This window comes from Grampus griseus, assembly GCF_964374135.1.
Source record: "Grampus griseus genome assembly, chromosome: 19".
NCBI lineage: Eukaryota > Metazoa > Chordata > Mammalia > Artiodactyla > Delphinidae > Grampus > Grampus griseus.
The window spans coordinates 39,207,944-39,226,974 of record NC_139013.1 but is presented as its reverse complement, the minus strand read 5'-3'; the positions used below and the strand labels follow the sequence as shown (position 1 = coordinate 39,226,974).

Below are 19,031 nucleotides of genomic sequence, written 5' to 3'. Positions count from 1 at the left end.
ACGAACCCGTGTCGCCTGCAGCGGCAGGCAGACTCTCAACCACTGCGCCACCAGAGAAGCCTGCCATTGGTAATTTGATAGGGATTGCATTGAATCTGTAGATTGCTTTGGGTAGTATAGTCATTTTCACAGTATTGATTCTTTCAATCCAAGAACATGGTATATCTCTCCATCTGTTTGTATCATCTTTAATTTCTCTCATCACTGTCTTATAGTTTTCTGCATACAGGTCTTTTGTCTTCCTAGGTAGGTTTATACCTAGGTATTTTATTCTTTTTGTTGCAGTGGTAAATGGAAGTGTTTCCTTAATTTCTCTTTCAGATTTTTCATCATTAGTGTATAGGAGTGCAAGAGATTTCTGTACATTAATTTTGTATCCTGCAACTTTACCAAATTTATTGATTAGCTCTAGTAGTTTTCTGGTGGCGTCTTTAGGATTCTCTATATATAGTATCATGTCATCTGCAAACAGTGACAGGTTTACTTCGTTTCCAATTGTATTCCTTTTGTCTTGTTCCTGATCTTAGAGGCAGTGCTTTCAGTTTTCACCATTGAGAATGACGTTTGCTGTGCATTTGTCATAAATGGCCTTTATTATGTTAAGGTAGGTTCCCTCTATGCCCACTTTCTGGAGAGTTTTTATCATAAATGGTGTTGAATTTTGTCAAAAGCTTTTTCTGCATCTATTGAGATGATCATATGGTTTTTCTTCTTCAATTTGTTAATATGGTGTATTACATTGATTGATTTGCGTATATTGAAGAATCCTTGCATCCCTGGGGTAAATCCCACTTGATCATGGTGTATGATCCTTGTAATGTGTTGTTGGATTCTGTTTGCTAGTATTTTGTTGAGGATTTTTGCATCTATATTCATCAGTGATATTGGTCTGTAATTTTCTTTTTTTGTAGTATCTTTGTCTGGTTTTCATATCAGGGTGATGGTGGCCTCATAGAATGAGTTTGGGGGTGTTCCTTCCTCTGCAATTTTTTGGAAGAGTTTGAGAAGGATGGGTGTTAGCTCTTCTCTAAATGTTTGATAAAATTCATCTGTGAAGCCATCTGGTCCTGGACTTTTGCTTGTTGGAATATTTTAAATCACAGTTTCAATTTCGTTACTTGTGATTGTTCTGTTCATATTTCTATTTCTTTTTTTTTTTTTGATGTGGACCATTTTTAAAGTCTTTATTGAATTTGTTACAATATTGCTTCTGTTTTATGTTTTGTTTTTTTGGCTGTGAGGCATATGGGATCTTAGCTTCCCAACCAGGGATCAAACCATTACCCCCTGCACTGGAAGGCAAAGTCTTAACCACTGGACTGTCAGGGAAGTCCCCGAGTTATGATAATTTTATACAGTTGTGTAACTATCAGGACAGTCAAGATATAGAACAGTCCACTCACCCTAAAATGTTTCCTTGTGTCCCTTTATAGACAGTCCCATTCCCCATCCTCAGCCTAGGCAATTCACTGATCTGCTTTCTGTCATTAGTGTCCGTTTCTATAATTTCATGTAAATGGAATCATATATTATATAATATTTTGTGTTTGATTTATTTCACTTAATATATAATGTTTTTTAGATTCACCAATGTTGTTTTATTAATATTTTGTTCCTTTTTACTGCTGAGTAATATTCCATAGTATGGACACACCACAACTTGTGTATCCATTCACCAACTGATAGACATTTGGGTTGCTTCTAGATCTTGGCTACTAGCAATAATGTTATGTGAACATTGGTGTACACTTCTGTGCCTGTAGTGTACATTTTCATTTCTCTTCGATAAATACCTAAGAGCAAAATCACTGGACAATTATATTTTAAAGAAATTATGAACCTCTTTTTTTTTTTTTTTCTATTGGGCCACACTGTGCGACATGCAAGATCTTAGTTCCCCCACCAGGGATCGAACCCATGCCCCCTGCAGTGGAAGCGTGGAGTCTTAACCACTGGACCTCCAAGGAAGTCCCAGAAATTACGAACCTCTTTTTTTTTTTTTTTTGCGGTACAAGGGCCCCTCACCGCTGCGGCCTCTCCCGTTGCGGAGCACAGGCTCCGGACGCGCAGGCCCAGCGGCCATGGCTCACAGGCCCAGCCGCTCCACGGCACGTGGGATCCTCCCAGACCGGGGCACGAACCCGTATCCCCCGCATCAGCAGGCGGACTCCCAACCACTGCGCCACCAGGGAAGCCCTACGAACCTCTTTTAGCATTTCCTATAATACAAGTCTGCCTCCACTTGCCACCACTCAAAACAACACGGCACCAAAAGAAGAAAAAGTCCCTTCTTTTTATTCCATCCTTGTATTGCCCCTCTAGCACATTCTGATGTCAGAGTCTAACACTGGCTAGCCCTAGAATAGTGGTCTATAGAGTCTAGTTTAAGTTTTACAATGCAGGACAAAGGAGGATAGGTTTGGAGTTGAGGAGCAATAAATTAAGAACTGGTACATCCTTTATGTCATGTACACAGCTGTTACCCTGGGATACTCCTTTACCATCATCTTAATGATTCTCTTTGTATCTTTCCTTGATTCCTGATTTCCTGGATCCTGTGTCATTCTCTCTTTTTTGGTTTAGTTTCCCATTTGGTGGGCTACATTCTTCTTTAGCTTTCTGAAAAAGGGTACATAGTATGTAATTTTTTTGAGACCTTGTAAATATGAAAATAATTTTATTTTGCCTTCAGAATTAATTGATAGTTTGGTTGGACAAAATATTCTAGATTGGAAATCACCTCAGTATATTAAACGTGTTGCTCCATAGTCTTGTAGTTTCCAGTGTTACTCTTGAGGTCCAAAGCCATTCTGATCCTTTGGTGTGACCTGTGTTCTCCTTCTGGAAGCTTATATAATTTTTATCCCCAGTGTTTTAAAATTTTACAGTGTGGTGTCAGTCTCTTTTCATTCATTGTGTTATATACATAGTGGGCCCTTTCAATCTGTCGACTTATGTCCTTCAGTTCTGGGAAAGTTTATAGCATTATGCTGTGATGATTGCTTCCCTGTTTTCTCTTTCCTTGTTTTCTGAGACTCCTATTATTTATTTGTTGGACTTCTTGAGCTGGTCTTCCTTCTTATCATTTCTCTCTTATTTTCTTCTCTTTTTTTGTTCTACATTCTGGGAAATGTTCTCATATTTACTTTTTAAACTAACCTATTGAGTTTTTCACTTCTGCTATTATGTTTTTAGTTACCAAAGCCTCTTTTTTACTCCTTTTCAATTATCTTATTCTCATTTCATGGACTTAAGACTTAACAGGCATTCTTCTTTTAAATATATCAATGACAATTCTAATTTTTTCTCCTGGTTTTCCCAAAGAGTTTATTGGGCAGACCTGGGGATGGGGAGGCCCTGCATCTAAAACAAGGTGTTTTCTCTAGTTGCGGCGAGCGGGGGCTACTCTTTATTGCAGTGCTCGGGCTTCTTATTGCGGTGGCTTCTCTCATTGTGGAGCACGGGCTCTAGTTGTGCGGGCTTCAGTAGTTGTGGTTCGCGGGCTCTAGAGCACAGGCTCAGTAGTTGTGGCACACAGGCTTAGTTGCTCCGCGGCATGTGGGATCTTCCCGGACCAGGGATCGAACCCATGTCCCCTGCATTGGAAGGCAGATTCTCAACCACTGCACCACCAGGGAAGCCTAAGTCTGCTTTATTTATTTATTTATATTTATTTTGGCTATGTTGGGTCTTTGTTGTTGTGTGCGGGCTTTCTCTAGTTGCAGTGAGCAGGGGCTACTCTTCGTTGCAGTGTGCAGGCTTCTCATTGTGGTGGCTTCTCTTGTTGTGGAGCACGGACTCTAGGCGCGTGGGCTTCAGTAGTTGTGGCGCACGGGCTTAGTTGCTCTGTGGCATGTGCGATCTTCCCAGACCAGGGCTCGAACCTGTGTCCCCTGCATTGGCAGGCGGATTCCTAACCACTGTGCCACCAGGGAAGCCCTGCTTCATTTATTTAAATTCAACTTTATCAAGTCTGCTAAATAGGCTGTCATTCACCTATCTGCTTTCCAATTCCAAAATTTTGTTGCATTTGTATCTTCTTCCATTTTTCCTTGTGGAATTTATGCTTCTCCTTGTGGGTTTATGCCTTTTTTTTTTTTTTTTTTTGACTGCGTTGGGTCTTCATTGCTGCACAAGGACTTTTCTCTAGTTGCGGCAGGTGGGAGCTACTCTTCATTACGGTGCGTGGGCTTCTCATTGCGGTGGCTTCTCTTGTCACAGAGCACGGGCTCTAGGTGCACGCGGGCTCAGTAGTTGTGGCTTGCGGGCTCTAGAGCGGAGCCTCAGTAGTTGTGGCACATGGGCTTAGTTGCTCCGCGGTGTGTGGGATCTTCCCGGATCAGGGATCAAACCCGTGTCCCCTGCATTGGCAGGCAGATTCTTAACCACTGTGCCACCAGGGAAATCCCTATGCCTTTTTATTTTTTATTTATTTATTTTAATAAATTTGTTTATTTATTTATTTTTAGCTGTGTTGGGTCTTTGTTGCTGCACCACCAGGGAAGTCCACCTATGCCTTTTTAAGAACTGTTGTTCTAATTGTTTTTTTGGAAGGAACGAAAATAAATATGGGTGTTAAAGTCATCATCTTTACCTGGAAGTCCTATCTATCTATCTGTCTACCTATATATCTTACAATTGCAGAGTATTCCACTGATGGATATGCTAGTTCCCCTTGAGATGAACTTTCAGATTCCAACTTTTAGCTATTACAAACCATACTGCAGTTAATAACATTAACATTTTGCACATGTAAAAGTATATCTATAGGATTTTTTTAAAAGATATACACAATGTTTTTGTTTGTTTGTTTTGTGCTGCGTTGGGTCTTCGTTGCTGCACTTGGGCTTTTCTCGCTCTAGTTGTGGCCAGCGGGGGCTACTCTTCGTTGCAGTGCGTGGGCTTCTCATTTCGGTGGTTTCTCTTGTTGCGGAGCACAGGCTCTAGGTGCGCGGGCTTCAGTAGTTGTAGCACGTGGGCTTAGTAGTTACGGTACGTGGGCCCTAGAACGCACGGACTTCAGTAGTTGTGGCTCATGGGCTCTAGAGCTCAGGCTCAATAGTTGTGGCACACAGGCTTAGTTGCTCCGTGGCATGTGAGATCTTCTCAGACCAGGGATCAAACCGGTGTCCCCTGCATTGGCAGGCGGATTCTTAACCACTGTGCCACCAGGGAAGTCCCACAGTTTTTATTATGAAAGATACTGTCAAATTGTTTCTCCATAGAGGTGTACCAGTTTACACTCTCCCCCATAATGTACAGAATGTTTCCCTATACCCTTTTGGTCTTTGCCAATGTCATAGATGAAGAAAGATGTCTAGGGACTTCCCTGGTGGTACAGTGGTTGAGAGTCTGCTTGCTGATGCAAGGGACACGGGTTTGTGCCCCGGTCCGGGAAGATCCCGCATGTCGCGGAGCGGCTGGGCCCGTGAGCCATGGCCTCTGAGCCTGCGCATCCGGAGCCTGTGCTCCGCAACGGGAGAAGCCACAACAGTGAGAAGCCCGCGTATCGCAAAAAAAAGAAAAAAAAGATGTCTATGGCACTTCCCTGGCAGTCCAGTGGTTAAGACTCCGAACTTCCAATGCAGGGGGCGCGGGTTCGATCCCTGGTCGGGGAACTAAGATCCCACATGCTGTGCGGTGGGGCCAAAATGTAAAAAAATTAAAATAAAGAAAGATATCTCATTTACCTTTAATGTTTATTTCTCTTATTAAAGTGAGATGGAGCATTTTTCATATGTGTAAGAGCTATTTATTTATATTTCCTTTCTTGTGAACTGTTCATCTCCTTTCCTATGTTTCTACACTGTTACTGATCTTTTTCATAGTTCATTGTAGTAGCTTTTTATAAATGTTACTAGAAAAATTCTACTGTAACTCAAGATATGACATACATATTCTTTCTAGCTGTTTTGATTTGTATTTGATTTTGCTTTTGGCCCTTTTTTCCTCTGGGTCCCCACCCCCCAATATTCTTCATCTCTAGCAGAACTTAAAAAAAATTTTTATGTGGTAAAGTATAGGTTTTTCTTTTATGATTTATTGATTTTTTTGTAATACTTGGAAAGGTATTCCTCCCATTGAGAATATTAAAACATCATGGTTTCTTTTAGAACATATATAATTTCATTTTTTTATATTTAAATATTTAGTTAATTTTTACTTTATTTTTGTGTAAATTGTGAGATATGTATTCAGTTTATCTTTTTCCCAAGTTGACTACCCAATGTCCCCAAATCATTTAAAGAATATTCTCCCCTTCCTTCCTAATGTAAACTACCCCCTTTATAATGTATATTCTATTGACAATCATAAACTTTTTCTGCATTATTTAAAGGGAGTGTAAATTGAATTATAAAGCAAATGATTATTTTGAAATTATTTACTTATTTTTACATTACAGGAAAGAGTACAAAGAGAAAAATATAAGGATTATGTTTCATCTATGAACATAAATATTCAAAATACATTGAAACACCTCCATGCAGATAGCAGTGGTGGAGGTTCCAAAGCAGAAGATAGGGATAAAAGCCAGTCTAGAAAGCTTCAGAGTTATAAGTCCCATGAAGTCATGTCCAAAGCATGTACAAATGACGATCAAATGAAGACCCTGTTAAAGAGTGCAAATCCAGTTAATGCTTGTTATAGGGAGAGTGAGCAAAATAAGACTTTATGTAAAGCCAATTCAAGCTGCAATCAAAACTTACGTGAAGAAACAACCTTTGAAAAAAAGAATTTTGTTTCTCAATCAAGGTATAGTTTAATAATTGTTTCTAACTTTTATTTATTCAGCATTTGTGTGTGTGTGTGTAGTACTATGTGCCATACTCTTAAACACTGGGATATAGAAATGATAAGCATGGTTTTAGGAGGAGCCTAATGTAGGAAATGTTGGGAAAGGAGTTTGGATGGGCCAGTATGGGCCAGTTTATCTAGGGCCTTGCATGTAATACTACTCAAGATTTTCTGTTATAACTTATAGAGTATAGGGAGCCACTGACGATTTTAAATTGAGTGGCACGATCAGATTTGAATTTTAGAAGGGATACTCAGAAAACTTAAACTGAACCTCTGTAGCTGAAATAACAATGCACGTATTGATAATCCATCAGTAATTTAGCAAAAGCCAGTTTGTAAGTTTAACTTGATAAAAGGGAGTAAGGAGTGATGAAAATCTGGTTTAGGCTTGTCTTTTCATTTGTTCCCTGTACCTTACCTCCAGTGTATGTCCTTTCTTGCTCATGGGTAGCCTGTGGGGCTGGACCTGGAATTGCAGCTTTTCTTCCTAAAGCCTTTCTTGTGTTCTGCTCTTCTGATAGTTATTGGGCTAGGAGGGAAACTGAAGAGAATGGTGCTATGTTCTGGGGAGGCTGCAGGGTAAACTAAGTGTTAGACAGATGGATTACATCATCACACCCCCTTTTTCCTTTTCAAAACCATTCTTCATGTAATTTTAACCCGATTTCTCAGGGATATAGAATTGGGAAGTAGTGGGATATGCTCTTGGGCCAACCTTCTTGCCCTCTGGCCCAATGAATTTGTTATTTCCTCTTTTTTGCTCTCCTTCCTTCCTGTTTTCCTCTTTTATAACTTTTTTTTCCATGTTTCTGCTGGCATCAGTATTATTGACCTCTGGAGTCTTGTTTAACTCCACTTTTTTTTTTTTTAATTGAAGTAGAGTTGATTTACAATGTTTCAGGTGTACAGCAAAGTGATTCAGTTATATACACACACACACACACACACACACATATATACTTTATCAGATTCTTTTCCATTATACATTATTACAAGATATTGAATAAAGTTCCCTGTTCTATACTATAGGTCCTTATTGTTTATCTATTTTTTATTATATATAGTAGTTAACTCCACTTTTAGAAACAAGGCTATAACCATTGCATACCATACTTTGGCAGAATTTGGTAGATTTTGGTAGATCCTGACTCCAGCTCTTTCTGCCTGTCAAACATCAGAATCACACTACTGCTTATGGAAAGATTTGTTCACATACCAAACAATATGTTTACTTTTATTAATCTGGTGTCTATTTTCTTTTAGCGACCATATTTTTAAACATCCAACTCCTATTGGCAAAAACACAAAGCAACAGTTACCAGTAACAGGTATGACTAAAAATGTTTCTTCTTTGATTGTTCAAGAAAACATATTTAGGTGATTAATATAGCTAAAAGTAATATCTTCCCTCTAACATATAAGCCATGCCTTTGACTCTCTTTCTGGTCTAAACGCCTTAGTCACCTTTTATTGATATCCTTTCCGTATATCCACTAGGATGACTGGAAGTGGAGTACTGGGCTACAGTTTATGAAACTCTTGAGAATTAATAAATCTTATAAATGTCAGGTCCTTTTCACTAATCAAAAATATCTTTCATTTTGCAATTTTTTTCCCCAGATCCATTGACATTATGTTCAGATATAATAAATAAAGAAGTCATTGGTTTTCTAGCAACAGACAATTGTTCCAAAATATTGAAGTATAGATGCTCAGGTAAATATTTTTTTAATTGTAGTTGTTTCATAATTAAAGCTTTATATGATGTTAATTAACTAGAATTTGTAATAGTTCTACCTGTGTGATTTAAAGTTCATTCCCTTTGGAGAAATAACAATCTGGGGTCTCATAAAACACTCGAATTAATACCTTCTATCTGCATTAGTCTGTGTTCCCAGTATTTGCTCATATGAATCAATGCAGCTAATACTCTTTTTTCTTTTTTTGAATTTTATTTTATTTATTTTTTTATACAGCAGGTTCTTATTAGTTATCCATTTTATACATATTAGTATATATATGTCAATCCCAATCTCCCAGTTCATCACAGCACCACCACCCCCCTCCAGCGCTTTCCCCCTTCGTGTCCATACGTTTGTTCTCTACATCTGTGTCTCAATTTCTGCCCTGCCAGCCGGTTCAGCAGCTAATACTCTTAAAAAATTACTTTATTATTCTCTTTCTGTCACCATCTATAAGTTTAACTTTACTGAGTAAGGTAAACATTTTTTATATTTTCAGAGAGCCAATAAATAGGTATATGTTCTGGATTATAAATAATCCAGAATTCCACAGTGCTTATTCCCTCCCTTCTTCTCCTTCATATCCCAGTATTTGCTCTTCGTTTATTCTTACTGTTGCACCCTGCTCTTTGGAGAAAACTGAGGCTATTCCACACTAGGCTCAAAATATTACTATTCTTCTGTCTTAGATGAAGGGTTTATCTCTTTTACTCTAAAACTAATATCTAGCTATAATCCAAATCCCATCTATGTTTTCTCCCCATTTTATAATAATACTTGTGTAGGCTTTCTCTTTAGTCCCTTTCTATTCGTTACCTCCATTTGTCCCACCTTAAACTATGTTCATTTCTCCTCATCTTAAAAAATACCCAAATACTTTGTGTGATTTGCTGTCCCTTCAAGTATTCATCTGTTCTTTCTTCCACCATCTATTACCAGATTCCTGCTCTTGTTCCCTTCTCTTTCAGCGTATTCTTTCCCTTCTTAACTCCCTGCAGTCTAGCTTCTTTTATTGCCATTCTACTAAACTTCAATGTTAAAGGTTACCTGAAACCTCTTTTTTAACCCCCAAACCAATGACTTTTTAAAAGATTCTTATTGTCTTTAGTATTTCTGCACTGTCAACTACCATTCCTTGAAATCCTCTCCTCTCATTTGAAAACCATAGTTCCCAAACTGTCCACCCGAGCTCCCTGGGGCTCTGCAGTGAACTCACAAGGGCACTACACAATATTTAAAATTTTATAAGTGAAACACAAAATGGTCAACATCTTCTGGACACCACGTAAACTACTAGCTCAAAGTAGTTCACAGTTTCACCATTAGATTGTACTACATCTCTTTTGATGATGTCACATCTTTGTGAAGCTGGGTTTTCAGTGGTTGTTGTGATTTTTTAATTAATTAATTTATTAATTTATTTATTTTTGGCTGTGTTGGGTCTTTGTTGCTGCACGCAGGCTTTCTCTAGTTGTGGCGAGCGGGGGCTACTCTTCGTTGTGGTGTGCAGGCTTCTTACTGCGGTGGCTTCTCATTGTGGGCATCAGTAGTTGTGACACGCGGGCTCTAGAGCACAGGCTCAGTAGTTGTGGTGCACGGGCTTAGTTGCTCTGTGGCATGTGGAATCTTCCCAGACCAGGGTTCGAACCCGTGTCCCCTGCATTGGCAGGCGGATTCTTAACCATTGCACCACCAGGGAAGTCCCAGTTGTTGTGATTTTTAAAAAGCAAGCACCACGTGAAAATCTGTGGAACAGGAAATGAGGGTGGCAGTGTCCAGTCTGATTACAAGTTTTGAGAACTTGTGCTGTACCCAATTGTTGCACAAATCCCATTAGGAAGTAATCGTAATTAATAAGAATGAAATACAAATATATATATATATTTCAAATTTAGGTCTATTATTTTTTTAAATGGCTACCAAGTTGTTAGAACATAAATACGTATTGAGTTGTTTTGGACCTAACAGAACATTTGGTATTTCTTTTGGCCTAAGGGTGCTGTGAAAAAATCACCAAGATCTTCTTTTTTTAATTTTTTTTTGGCTGTGTTGGGTCTTCATTGTTGCGCGCGGGCTTTCTCTAGTTGCAGTGAGTGGGGGCTACCCTTTGTTGCAGTGCGCGGGCTTCTCTTGCTGCAGAGCACGCGCTCTAGGTGCAGGGGCTTCAGTAGTTGCGGCAGGTGGGCTCAGTAGTTGTGGTGCACAGGCTTAGTTGCTCCGCAGCATGTGGGATCTTCCTGGACCAGGGATCGAACCCGTATCTTCTGCATTGGCAGGTGGATTCTTAAGCACTGCGCCACCAGGGAAGTCCCAATCACCAAGCTCTTAAAGATGCCACAGAGTAGGACAGTTGGGAACCTCTGGTCAAAAATATTCCATTTCGTAGAATGGATGCTCTATAACTGTTAACTCCCTTTCATCCCTTAGTTTGTTTGAGATAGTTCCTTCCTAGTTGCTTTGCTCCCTCAGTGACCATTCATTTTGCAGACACTTAGGGAGTGCTTATTCTGCAGCAGGCACTGGAATCAGAGATGAATAGAACTCAGTCCTCACTTCAGGAAGTTTACAGTCTATAAAGCTCTCCGTTTTATTACCTTTATTCCTTTATCTTATCTTCCTGCCAAATTTCTACAGATACTCCCCCCAATATATAGTCTACAGCACTTACTCAACTCTGCTGCAGCATCATAGATGCAGCTAGCATCATCTATCATTTTACCAATGATTTTCAAATCTGTATCTCCACACTTCACTTCTACTTCGGGTTATAGCCTCATTCTTCCATATCCAGCTGTACCTAGGACATACTCACTTTAATATTTTGTTATTTCAAGCTTAATGTATTCAAAACAAAACATCTTTCTCCCTCTTAAACTGCCCCCCCTCCAGCCACTCCATTTTTATTAGTGTTGCCATTATTCTTCTGGCCCCCCAGATTTCAAACCTTGAATCATCTATAACTATCTTTTCTCCTTACATCCCCTATTTCTAGTCTATCATATTTGGTTCTTTCTTTCTTTCCCACACAGGCCCCTTTTCCTTCATGCCTAAATTACTAGCAGTCTTTCAGTCTCAAGTCTCACCAACCCCCAAGTAACGTGTATTGCTATTAACTTCTCTTCCTCATATGTGCTTTGTATCATGTCACCATGCTAAATAACCCTCAGCGCTTCTCTGTAACTCACTAAATCAAACTCTCTGCCTGGCTTTCAGAATTGTGTGGAATTTTGTCCTGCTTCCACTTGTTAAATTTTACTGCAATTTGTTCTGTTTAAGTCCACCAGAAATGTGCCATGCTTATTCCAAACTTTGCCATTCGATCCATTACAATCGAATTATCCTAAATGTCTCCCTTACCCCGACAGCTCATTATTCACCAATTTTACCTCAGAAATCTCTGCATTCTCCCTGCAAATGCTGTGTTTCAGAATCTCCTTATTTATCTGGACTGTTTAAGTTACCCCTCAACTGATCCTCTTACCTTCAGTTGAGCTTTCTGTAGACAAATCTTGTCATTTCCCTGCTTAATAAATATCCATCAGTTCTTCCCATTGACTTGAAGATAGTAGTTAAAAATCCTTAAGATGACTTTCAAGACCGTTTTTGACCTGGCCCCTTGCAACCCTTACCAACCTCAACTTTTCTCCCACAGTTCTCTCATACCTTATACTCCAGCCACACATAGTACTCTGATTCTCTGAACATACTATGCTTTTTTACTCTTCTGTGCTTTTGACGTGTTCTTTGTACTTGAAATGTCCTCATCCTTGCCAACTTTCTGCCTGGCTAACTTTTCCTGTAGGTGACAGGTGGATAGAGAACTTTATAATGGATGGATGTGGCTAACATTACCTGAACCTACTGATCAATCTTAATATAAAAAGAGAGATAGTCAAACTTTATGTTCCTGTTAATGTGATGCAGTAAGAAGTACACAATACTACCTGTGAGGAGTTCTACTAAAAACAATTGAACTTGGGCTTCCCTGGTGGCGCAGTGGTTGAGAGTCCGCCTGCCGATGCAGGGGACACGAGTTCGTGCCCTGGTCGGGGAAGATCCCACATGCCGCGGAGCGGCTGGGCCCGTGAGCCATGGCTGCTGAGGCTGCGCGTCCGGAGCCTGTGCTCCGCAACGGGAGAGGCCACAAAAGTGAGAGGCTCGTGTATCGAAAAAGCAAAAAAACAAAAACACACAAAAAAACAATTGAACCTGAATCTGATCAATCATCTAGATCTAATTACAAGTTTCTTGGGCACACAGGAATATTTTAAAGGATGCAGCTAGGATGTAATCAGCAAAACTCAGCCTTTGGGAAACTGCACATTACAAATGACCCAGGGTCTACAACAAGTAAATGACAAAGAGGAAGAGAGGAGAATTGGTAGATTAAAAGAAACTCAAGAGACATACCAGCTGAATGTAATGGTGGACCTTGTTTGGATCATGATTCAAATAAACCAACTGTAAAGAGAAAGTTTTGAAATGATGGGGAAATTTGAACACTGACTGGATATTAGATGATATTAAGCATAATTTTCTTAGGTGTGATAGTGGTTTTGCCATTAAAAAAATAAAACAAAGTAAGTGGTTTTTTTTTAAAAGAGTTCTTATCTGTTAAGAATGCATATGAAGTATTTACAGATGAAATGATACTAGAATGCAAATTGCAGCCTTCATAATCCAGTGTGTACATGGGGGGCAGAGCTGAGTAGGTGGGGGAAGATAAAATATGACAGACCATGAGTTAATAATTGTTGAAGCTGGATGATGGATACGTGGTGGGTAATTATACTTTTCTCTTTATTCTCGTGTGTTTGAAATGTTCCATAGTAAAACATTAAAAAAAAGAAGAAGAAAAAAAAGACGACTGGGCGTAAGGGTCACTTCCTTTGGATATCTTCCCTGATAGTGACTCCTGCTCAGAATTAGGCCAAGGTAGATGCTGCTTTTCTATATCACCATAACTCTGTTCACACCACTATGGCAACACTTATTTCACTGTATTATATTTGGTGTCTTTACTCTCTCACATGACATGACTTGGAGTTTCTTGATGTATTTATAATTAAGTTGCTGATTTCACTTCAGTTACCATCATAAAGATATTTGCTTTCATAAATTTGTTATTAGATTTTTTGTAACATCTATACATCACTTAAATTTGTTTTCTTTTAGGTTGCATAGCAGTAGGAAAATCCCTGAATAGCCGAACCTTTAGCAAGCTCTTACACTCTTGCCCATACCAATGTGATCGTCACAAAGTCATTGTGGAAGCTGAAGACAGATATAAAAATGGACTAAGGAAATCACTTATCTGTAACAAAAGTAATTAATTCAGCAATTTTAAAACTGTAATTATAGTAAGTGAGAAAGAGAAAAACAAATACCATATGCTAACACACATGTATATAGAATCTAAAAAAAAAAATGGTTCTGAGGAACCTAGGGGCAGGACAGGAATAAAGACGCAGACATAGAGAATGCAGTTGAGGACACGGGGAGGGGGAAGGGTAAGCTGGAATGAAGTGAGCAAGCGGCATGGACATATATATACTACCAAATGTAAAATAGATAGCTAGTGGGAAGCAGCTGCATAGCACAGGGAGATCAGCTCGGTACTTTGTGACCACCTAGAGGAGTGGGATAGGGAAGATGGGAGGGAGACGCAAGAGGGAGGAGATATGGGGATATATGTATATGTATAGCTGATTCACTTTGTTATACAGCAACAACTAACACAACAATGTAAAGCAATTATACTCCAATAAAGATGTTAAAAAAAACCCAAAACTGTAATTATAACCATACCTTCTGAACTATGATCTAGAACATTAAGTATATTAAAAGATAAAGGGTAAAATAATGTTGAAAAGAAAATCTGGGGCTTCCCTGGTGGCGCAGTGGCTGAGAATCTGCCTGCCAATGCAGGGGACACAGGTTTGAGCTCTGGCCTGGGAAGATCCCACATGCCGCGGAGCAACCAGGCCCGACAATTACTGAGCCTGCGCGTCTGGAGCCTGTGCTCCACAACAAGAGAGGCCGCGAGGCCACGATAGTGAGAGGCCCGCGCACGGCGATGAAGAGTAGCCCCCGCTCGCCACAACTAGAGAAAGCCCTCACACAGAAACGAAGACCCAACACAGCCAAAAATAAATTAATTAATTAATAAAAAAAAAAAAAGAAAATCTGTCTCTGAGCAACTGTGATTTAAAATGTTCCCAGGGAGTAGGTTTAGTCTCTAGTAATTTAAAAATTCTTCCTAATCCACCTAAGGATTCCCATTAGAAGAGGGAAAAAGGGAATATCATACTAATGGAATTGATGTGATACTACTCAGATTGATACTCTAAGTACACTAAATGTTTTCTGTATTTTTCAGAAATTCTGCTGACCCCACGTAGAAGAGGAAAACTCAATAATGAATCTACTACCCCTGGAGGAATAAGTGAATATATTTAATTTTTAAATAAATATAAATTTCATATATTCCTGAAAAAGAACAGCTGAATGATTGTTCTCAGTCACATCATTAATGGCTTTTAAATGATAACCCTTGCTTCTGATGAGGGTCATACTTCCTGACAAAAGAGGCTTCCCTCTTCCCTTTTTCATGTTGCTTGCTCATCTATTACTTTCTGTCTGGGGAAGGGGCAGGAGAAAACTAACATTTATTAAGAACCTCCTATGTGTTAGGTGTTTTATACATGTTATTTGCTTTATTTGATATAATAACATTGTAAGATAAGGTATTATTTTATTCCCAGTTTAATTTGTTTTCTTTTAGGTTGCATAGCAGTAGGAAAATAGCTGAAATTTGCCAATGAGTTGGCAAATGGCAGAACTTAGATTCAAATGCAAGCCTGTCTCTCCAGAATCCCCTTTTCTATCCTCCGGATCACTTTTCTGTTTTAAGAGCAAAATTATTCTATGCACAAGTGCTTCAGACAAATTTTGTGGAAGATTTTGGTTCACATCTGTAGCACTTTGAACAATCAAAATTGAAGAGACAAATAGTATAAACCTTAGAGCCCTGTTTAAAAATTAAAATATTTCTAAACTATGAGTTAATTTACAGGAGTTTTTCTTTAACTACAGGGTTAATCACCATTTCAAATTTATCACAAGACTTAAAGAACATTACCATTATCTTCTGTTCATATGGAATTAGTATGTGCAGAGTAAGACTAAGCAGTTGAGTACACTCCTTGTCAAAGTCACCTTGAAATTAGTAATATCTGTAGAGCCATTCAGTTATTTATTGTGAAGACATTTGGACTTGATCCATCCAGGAAACATTTTGCCACATACTTTTGTTTGGCCATTTTCACTGCCAAAACCTTGAAAGAAATTTCAAATTTACTTTTTATAACTAGGTCTTTTTCTAGGTTAAAATTTCTGCATACAAATTAAAATTAAGCGCAGTACCACTACAGGGTAGCCCACTTTTTGAAGTAATATTTTCTGTAGAAACTGTTAGAAAATGGGTATTTTTCCATAGAAACGTTGCAGTTGGAAATCTTTTTGACAAGGAGTTGGCATCAAATAATAGAATTTCTTTTTTTTTTTTTCTTCTTTTTTTTTTTTGCAGTACACGGGCCTCTCACTGTTGTGGCTTCTCCCGTTGCGGAGCACAGGTGCTCCGGACGCGCAGGCTCAGTGGCCATGGCTCATGGGCCCAGCCGCTCCGCGACACGTGGGATCTTCCCAGACCGGGGCACAAACCCATGTCTCCTGCATCGGCAGGCGACTGTCAACCACTGCGCCACCAGGGAAGCCCAATAATAGAATTTCTTGAGCAGCATGTCTTAAAAGCAAATATATAACAACTAAAAGTATTCTATAATCATTTTTCATAGTAAAATCATTTGCAGAGCATCATGAAATATACATAATTATGGTTAATATTGATTATACAGAGGGATCCTAAATATTTTTAAGTCACTTTCAGCTCGTAAATACCTACATCTTTTTTGTAGGTTCGAGTTGCTTAGCTAAAATCCAATAGTTAATAAGTTGGCCTGCTTTTTTCAAATTTAGAAAGGCATCTTGAGGAGGTAGTGATTAGATTGGTCTTATATCTCTTTTACAAGCAGGCCAGGAATATTTGATGTACTGCCATTTTTCCCCCTCTTAATAAATTTCCCTTTCATACTAGAGACATTCATCACCCTTCATTTGGTTATAGGTTACACTCAAATTTGAGACTCTTCTTTTGAGAAGGGACCATTTGCAGTATCTAAGTATTTAAAGAGCCTTGGGGGCAAGGCTCTCTTTTAGGATGGATTGATATCTTGAGAGGGTTTGAAAAACAAGAGTCTCTAGGACTGAGCCCTCTTGCCTATTTTTCCCTGCTTTTTTCTAATGCCCAGTCAGTATTAGGAGGAGCACTAAAGAAGTCACAGAAGAGAGTCTTGTGGTGTAGAGAGCTGTTTCCTTCTTCTAGTCTGTCAACTATGCTGCTGTGGTAACCATTGAGGTATTTGGCACAGATGCTAATTTAAGTGTAGAAGTCAGTGAGATGGCAACTGCAGGGGAAAAGTGGGGATTGGCTCTACATGAACACCCCCAGGACCCAATATCTTGAATGTTATAATAACCCATCTGGTCCTGATTATAATGAGTTCAAATCATTTAGCAAGTGAAGTTGAAATCATGTTTCTCGGATAACCACAGTTTTCCAGTAGACCCAAGTAAGAATTAACTTCATTGATAAGTTTTAAAAGTTTTTATTGGTAGTAACATTTTTCCATCAACAAATATTTATTGATCACCTACTATGTGTCAGACACTGTCTTAGGCACTGGGGACACATGGGGAGTAAAACAGACAAAAATCCCAGTCTTCATGGAGCCTGCATTCTAAGGAATACCATTAAGTAATATTTAGACATTATTTTCATTGATTTCTTGGCCTTCTGCTGGTAAGATTTTTCCCTCCTGCTTTAAAAGATCTGAACTATGGCTCCTATCTGAGGAGAGATGGACTAACAGTCATGACATGCAAAGGCAAGATTTTCGAAGGATGTCCCAGCATAGCTATTCAAGGTCCTACTAAAGTAAATAGCAGACTTAATTGGAAATACAAAAACTCTTCCTCATCTGCATCTACCCACAATGATAATGTGCATTAACAGTGAATTAAAAAGCTTAAGGGACTTCCCCGGTGGTCCGGTGGTTAAGAATCCACCTTCCAACGCGGGGGACGCGGATTCTATTCTATGAAGTTATGGAGCCCTTTGGGAAGACTGTATCTGTAAGATAGGTAAGCTGTTTGTTAACTGTCCTCACAGGAATGTTGAGAGAATTAACAATCAAATGTTTATAAAATTTTGTGTTTCTTGATTGAAGGATTTTGAGAATATTATCGCAATAGGATTGTTGCAATTATTGAAGAGATCACAGTGATAGCATCTAGTTTAATAGTAAGCACTCAGTTTTGTTTTGTTTTAATTGAAGTGGATTTCTAAATGATGAGTAGTCCAGGCATGAATTTTTCTCACTGTGTAATCCATATCCTTAGAATAAGTTAAGCATTTATTTGGGTCTCAAGAACTCTTTTTTCAGCAAGTACTAATGTATTCTACAATTCTCATTAATTGCAGAAAAAAGAAGAATTCGTAAAAACTTTACTGAAGAAGAAGTAAATTACCTTTTCAGTGGAGTTAAGAAAATGGGAAATCACTGGAATTTAATTTTGTGGTCTTTCCCCTTTCAGCAAGGACGGAAGGCTGTGGACCTTGCTCACAAATACCACAAGCTGACCAAACGCCCCAAGTGTGTGGCTCCTTGATTGGAAGACTTGTCAGTTTTTAGTTTGATATCTTAAAAAACAGTGTGTTGAAAATACAAAATTTAAAATATTCTTATAAACTCTTATGAGGCAGGAAATGTGGCAATGGGGATACTGTTTTAATTACTATTTGTGATGCTGTAGCTCATCAAACTATTAAAATAATTTATAAAACAAATACACTTTTGGATTTCCCTGGTGATCCAGTGGTTAAGACTCCACACTTCCAATGCAGGGGACATGGGTTTGATCCCCAGTCAGGGAACTAAGATCCCACATGCCTCGCAGCACGGCCAAAGCAACAACAATAACAACAACAACAAAAATTGTTTAAAACAACTTTTTATTGTTTGCTTTTAAGTTAGTTTTCTTCTAGTTGGAAACCAAACTATTAGATCTCAAACTTCTATTTTTCTTACTCTTTTTATATTCCATCATGCTGATGCATCCTCCATTATACCTAAAATGCTGTTGCTATGGCAAAGTGATCAAGTATCAGGGCATGAAAGCTCAGTTGTGCTTATGTACTCATTGGGTCACTGCTTCATGTCATTCATATAAATACCAAAGGGTATTTCCCTATAAGCATGTATTCTTTCACCCTTTCAGATCATGACCATGTTTACTTAGATAAAGCAGAATTTTTATTAAATATCTTTTATTCTGATCCACAATGAAAATTCCAGAGGTTTAATAAGCAGA

The 19,031-nt window shown here is 38.7% G+C and overlaps 1 protein-coding gene across 1 annotated transcript in view; it reads left to right on the top strand.

Annotated features, from left to right (window-relative positions):
* Nucleotides 1-18,329, top strand: part of TERB1 (telomere repeat binding bouquet formation protein 1) — a gene marked incomplete at both ends in the record, with an annotated part of 43,027 nt that extends 24,698 nt beyond the window's left edge. Inside the window, 6 exons of the mRNA XM_082677514.1 lie at nucleotides 6,404-6,753; nucleotides 8,062-8,126; nucleotides 8,419-8,514; nucleotides 13,716-13,865; nucleotides 14,920-14,985; nucleotides 18,142-18,329. Of these exons, the coding sequence (XP_082533640.1) occupies nucleotides 6,404-6,753; nucleotides 8,062-8,126; nucleotides 8,419-8,514; nucleotides 13,716-13,865; nucleotides 14,920-14,985; nucleotides 18,142-18,329 (915 nt within the window). The remainder of the gene's footprint in view (nucleotides 1-6,403; nucleotides 6,754-8,061; nucleotides 8,127-8,418; nucleotides 8,515-13,715; nucleotides 13,866-14,919; nucleotides 14,986-18,141) is intronic.
* Nucleotides 18,330-19,031: the final 702 nt, after the last annotated feature.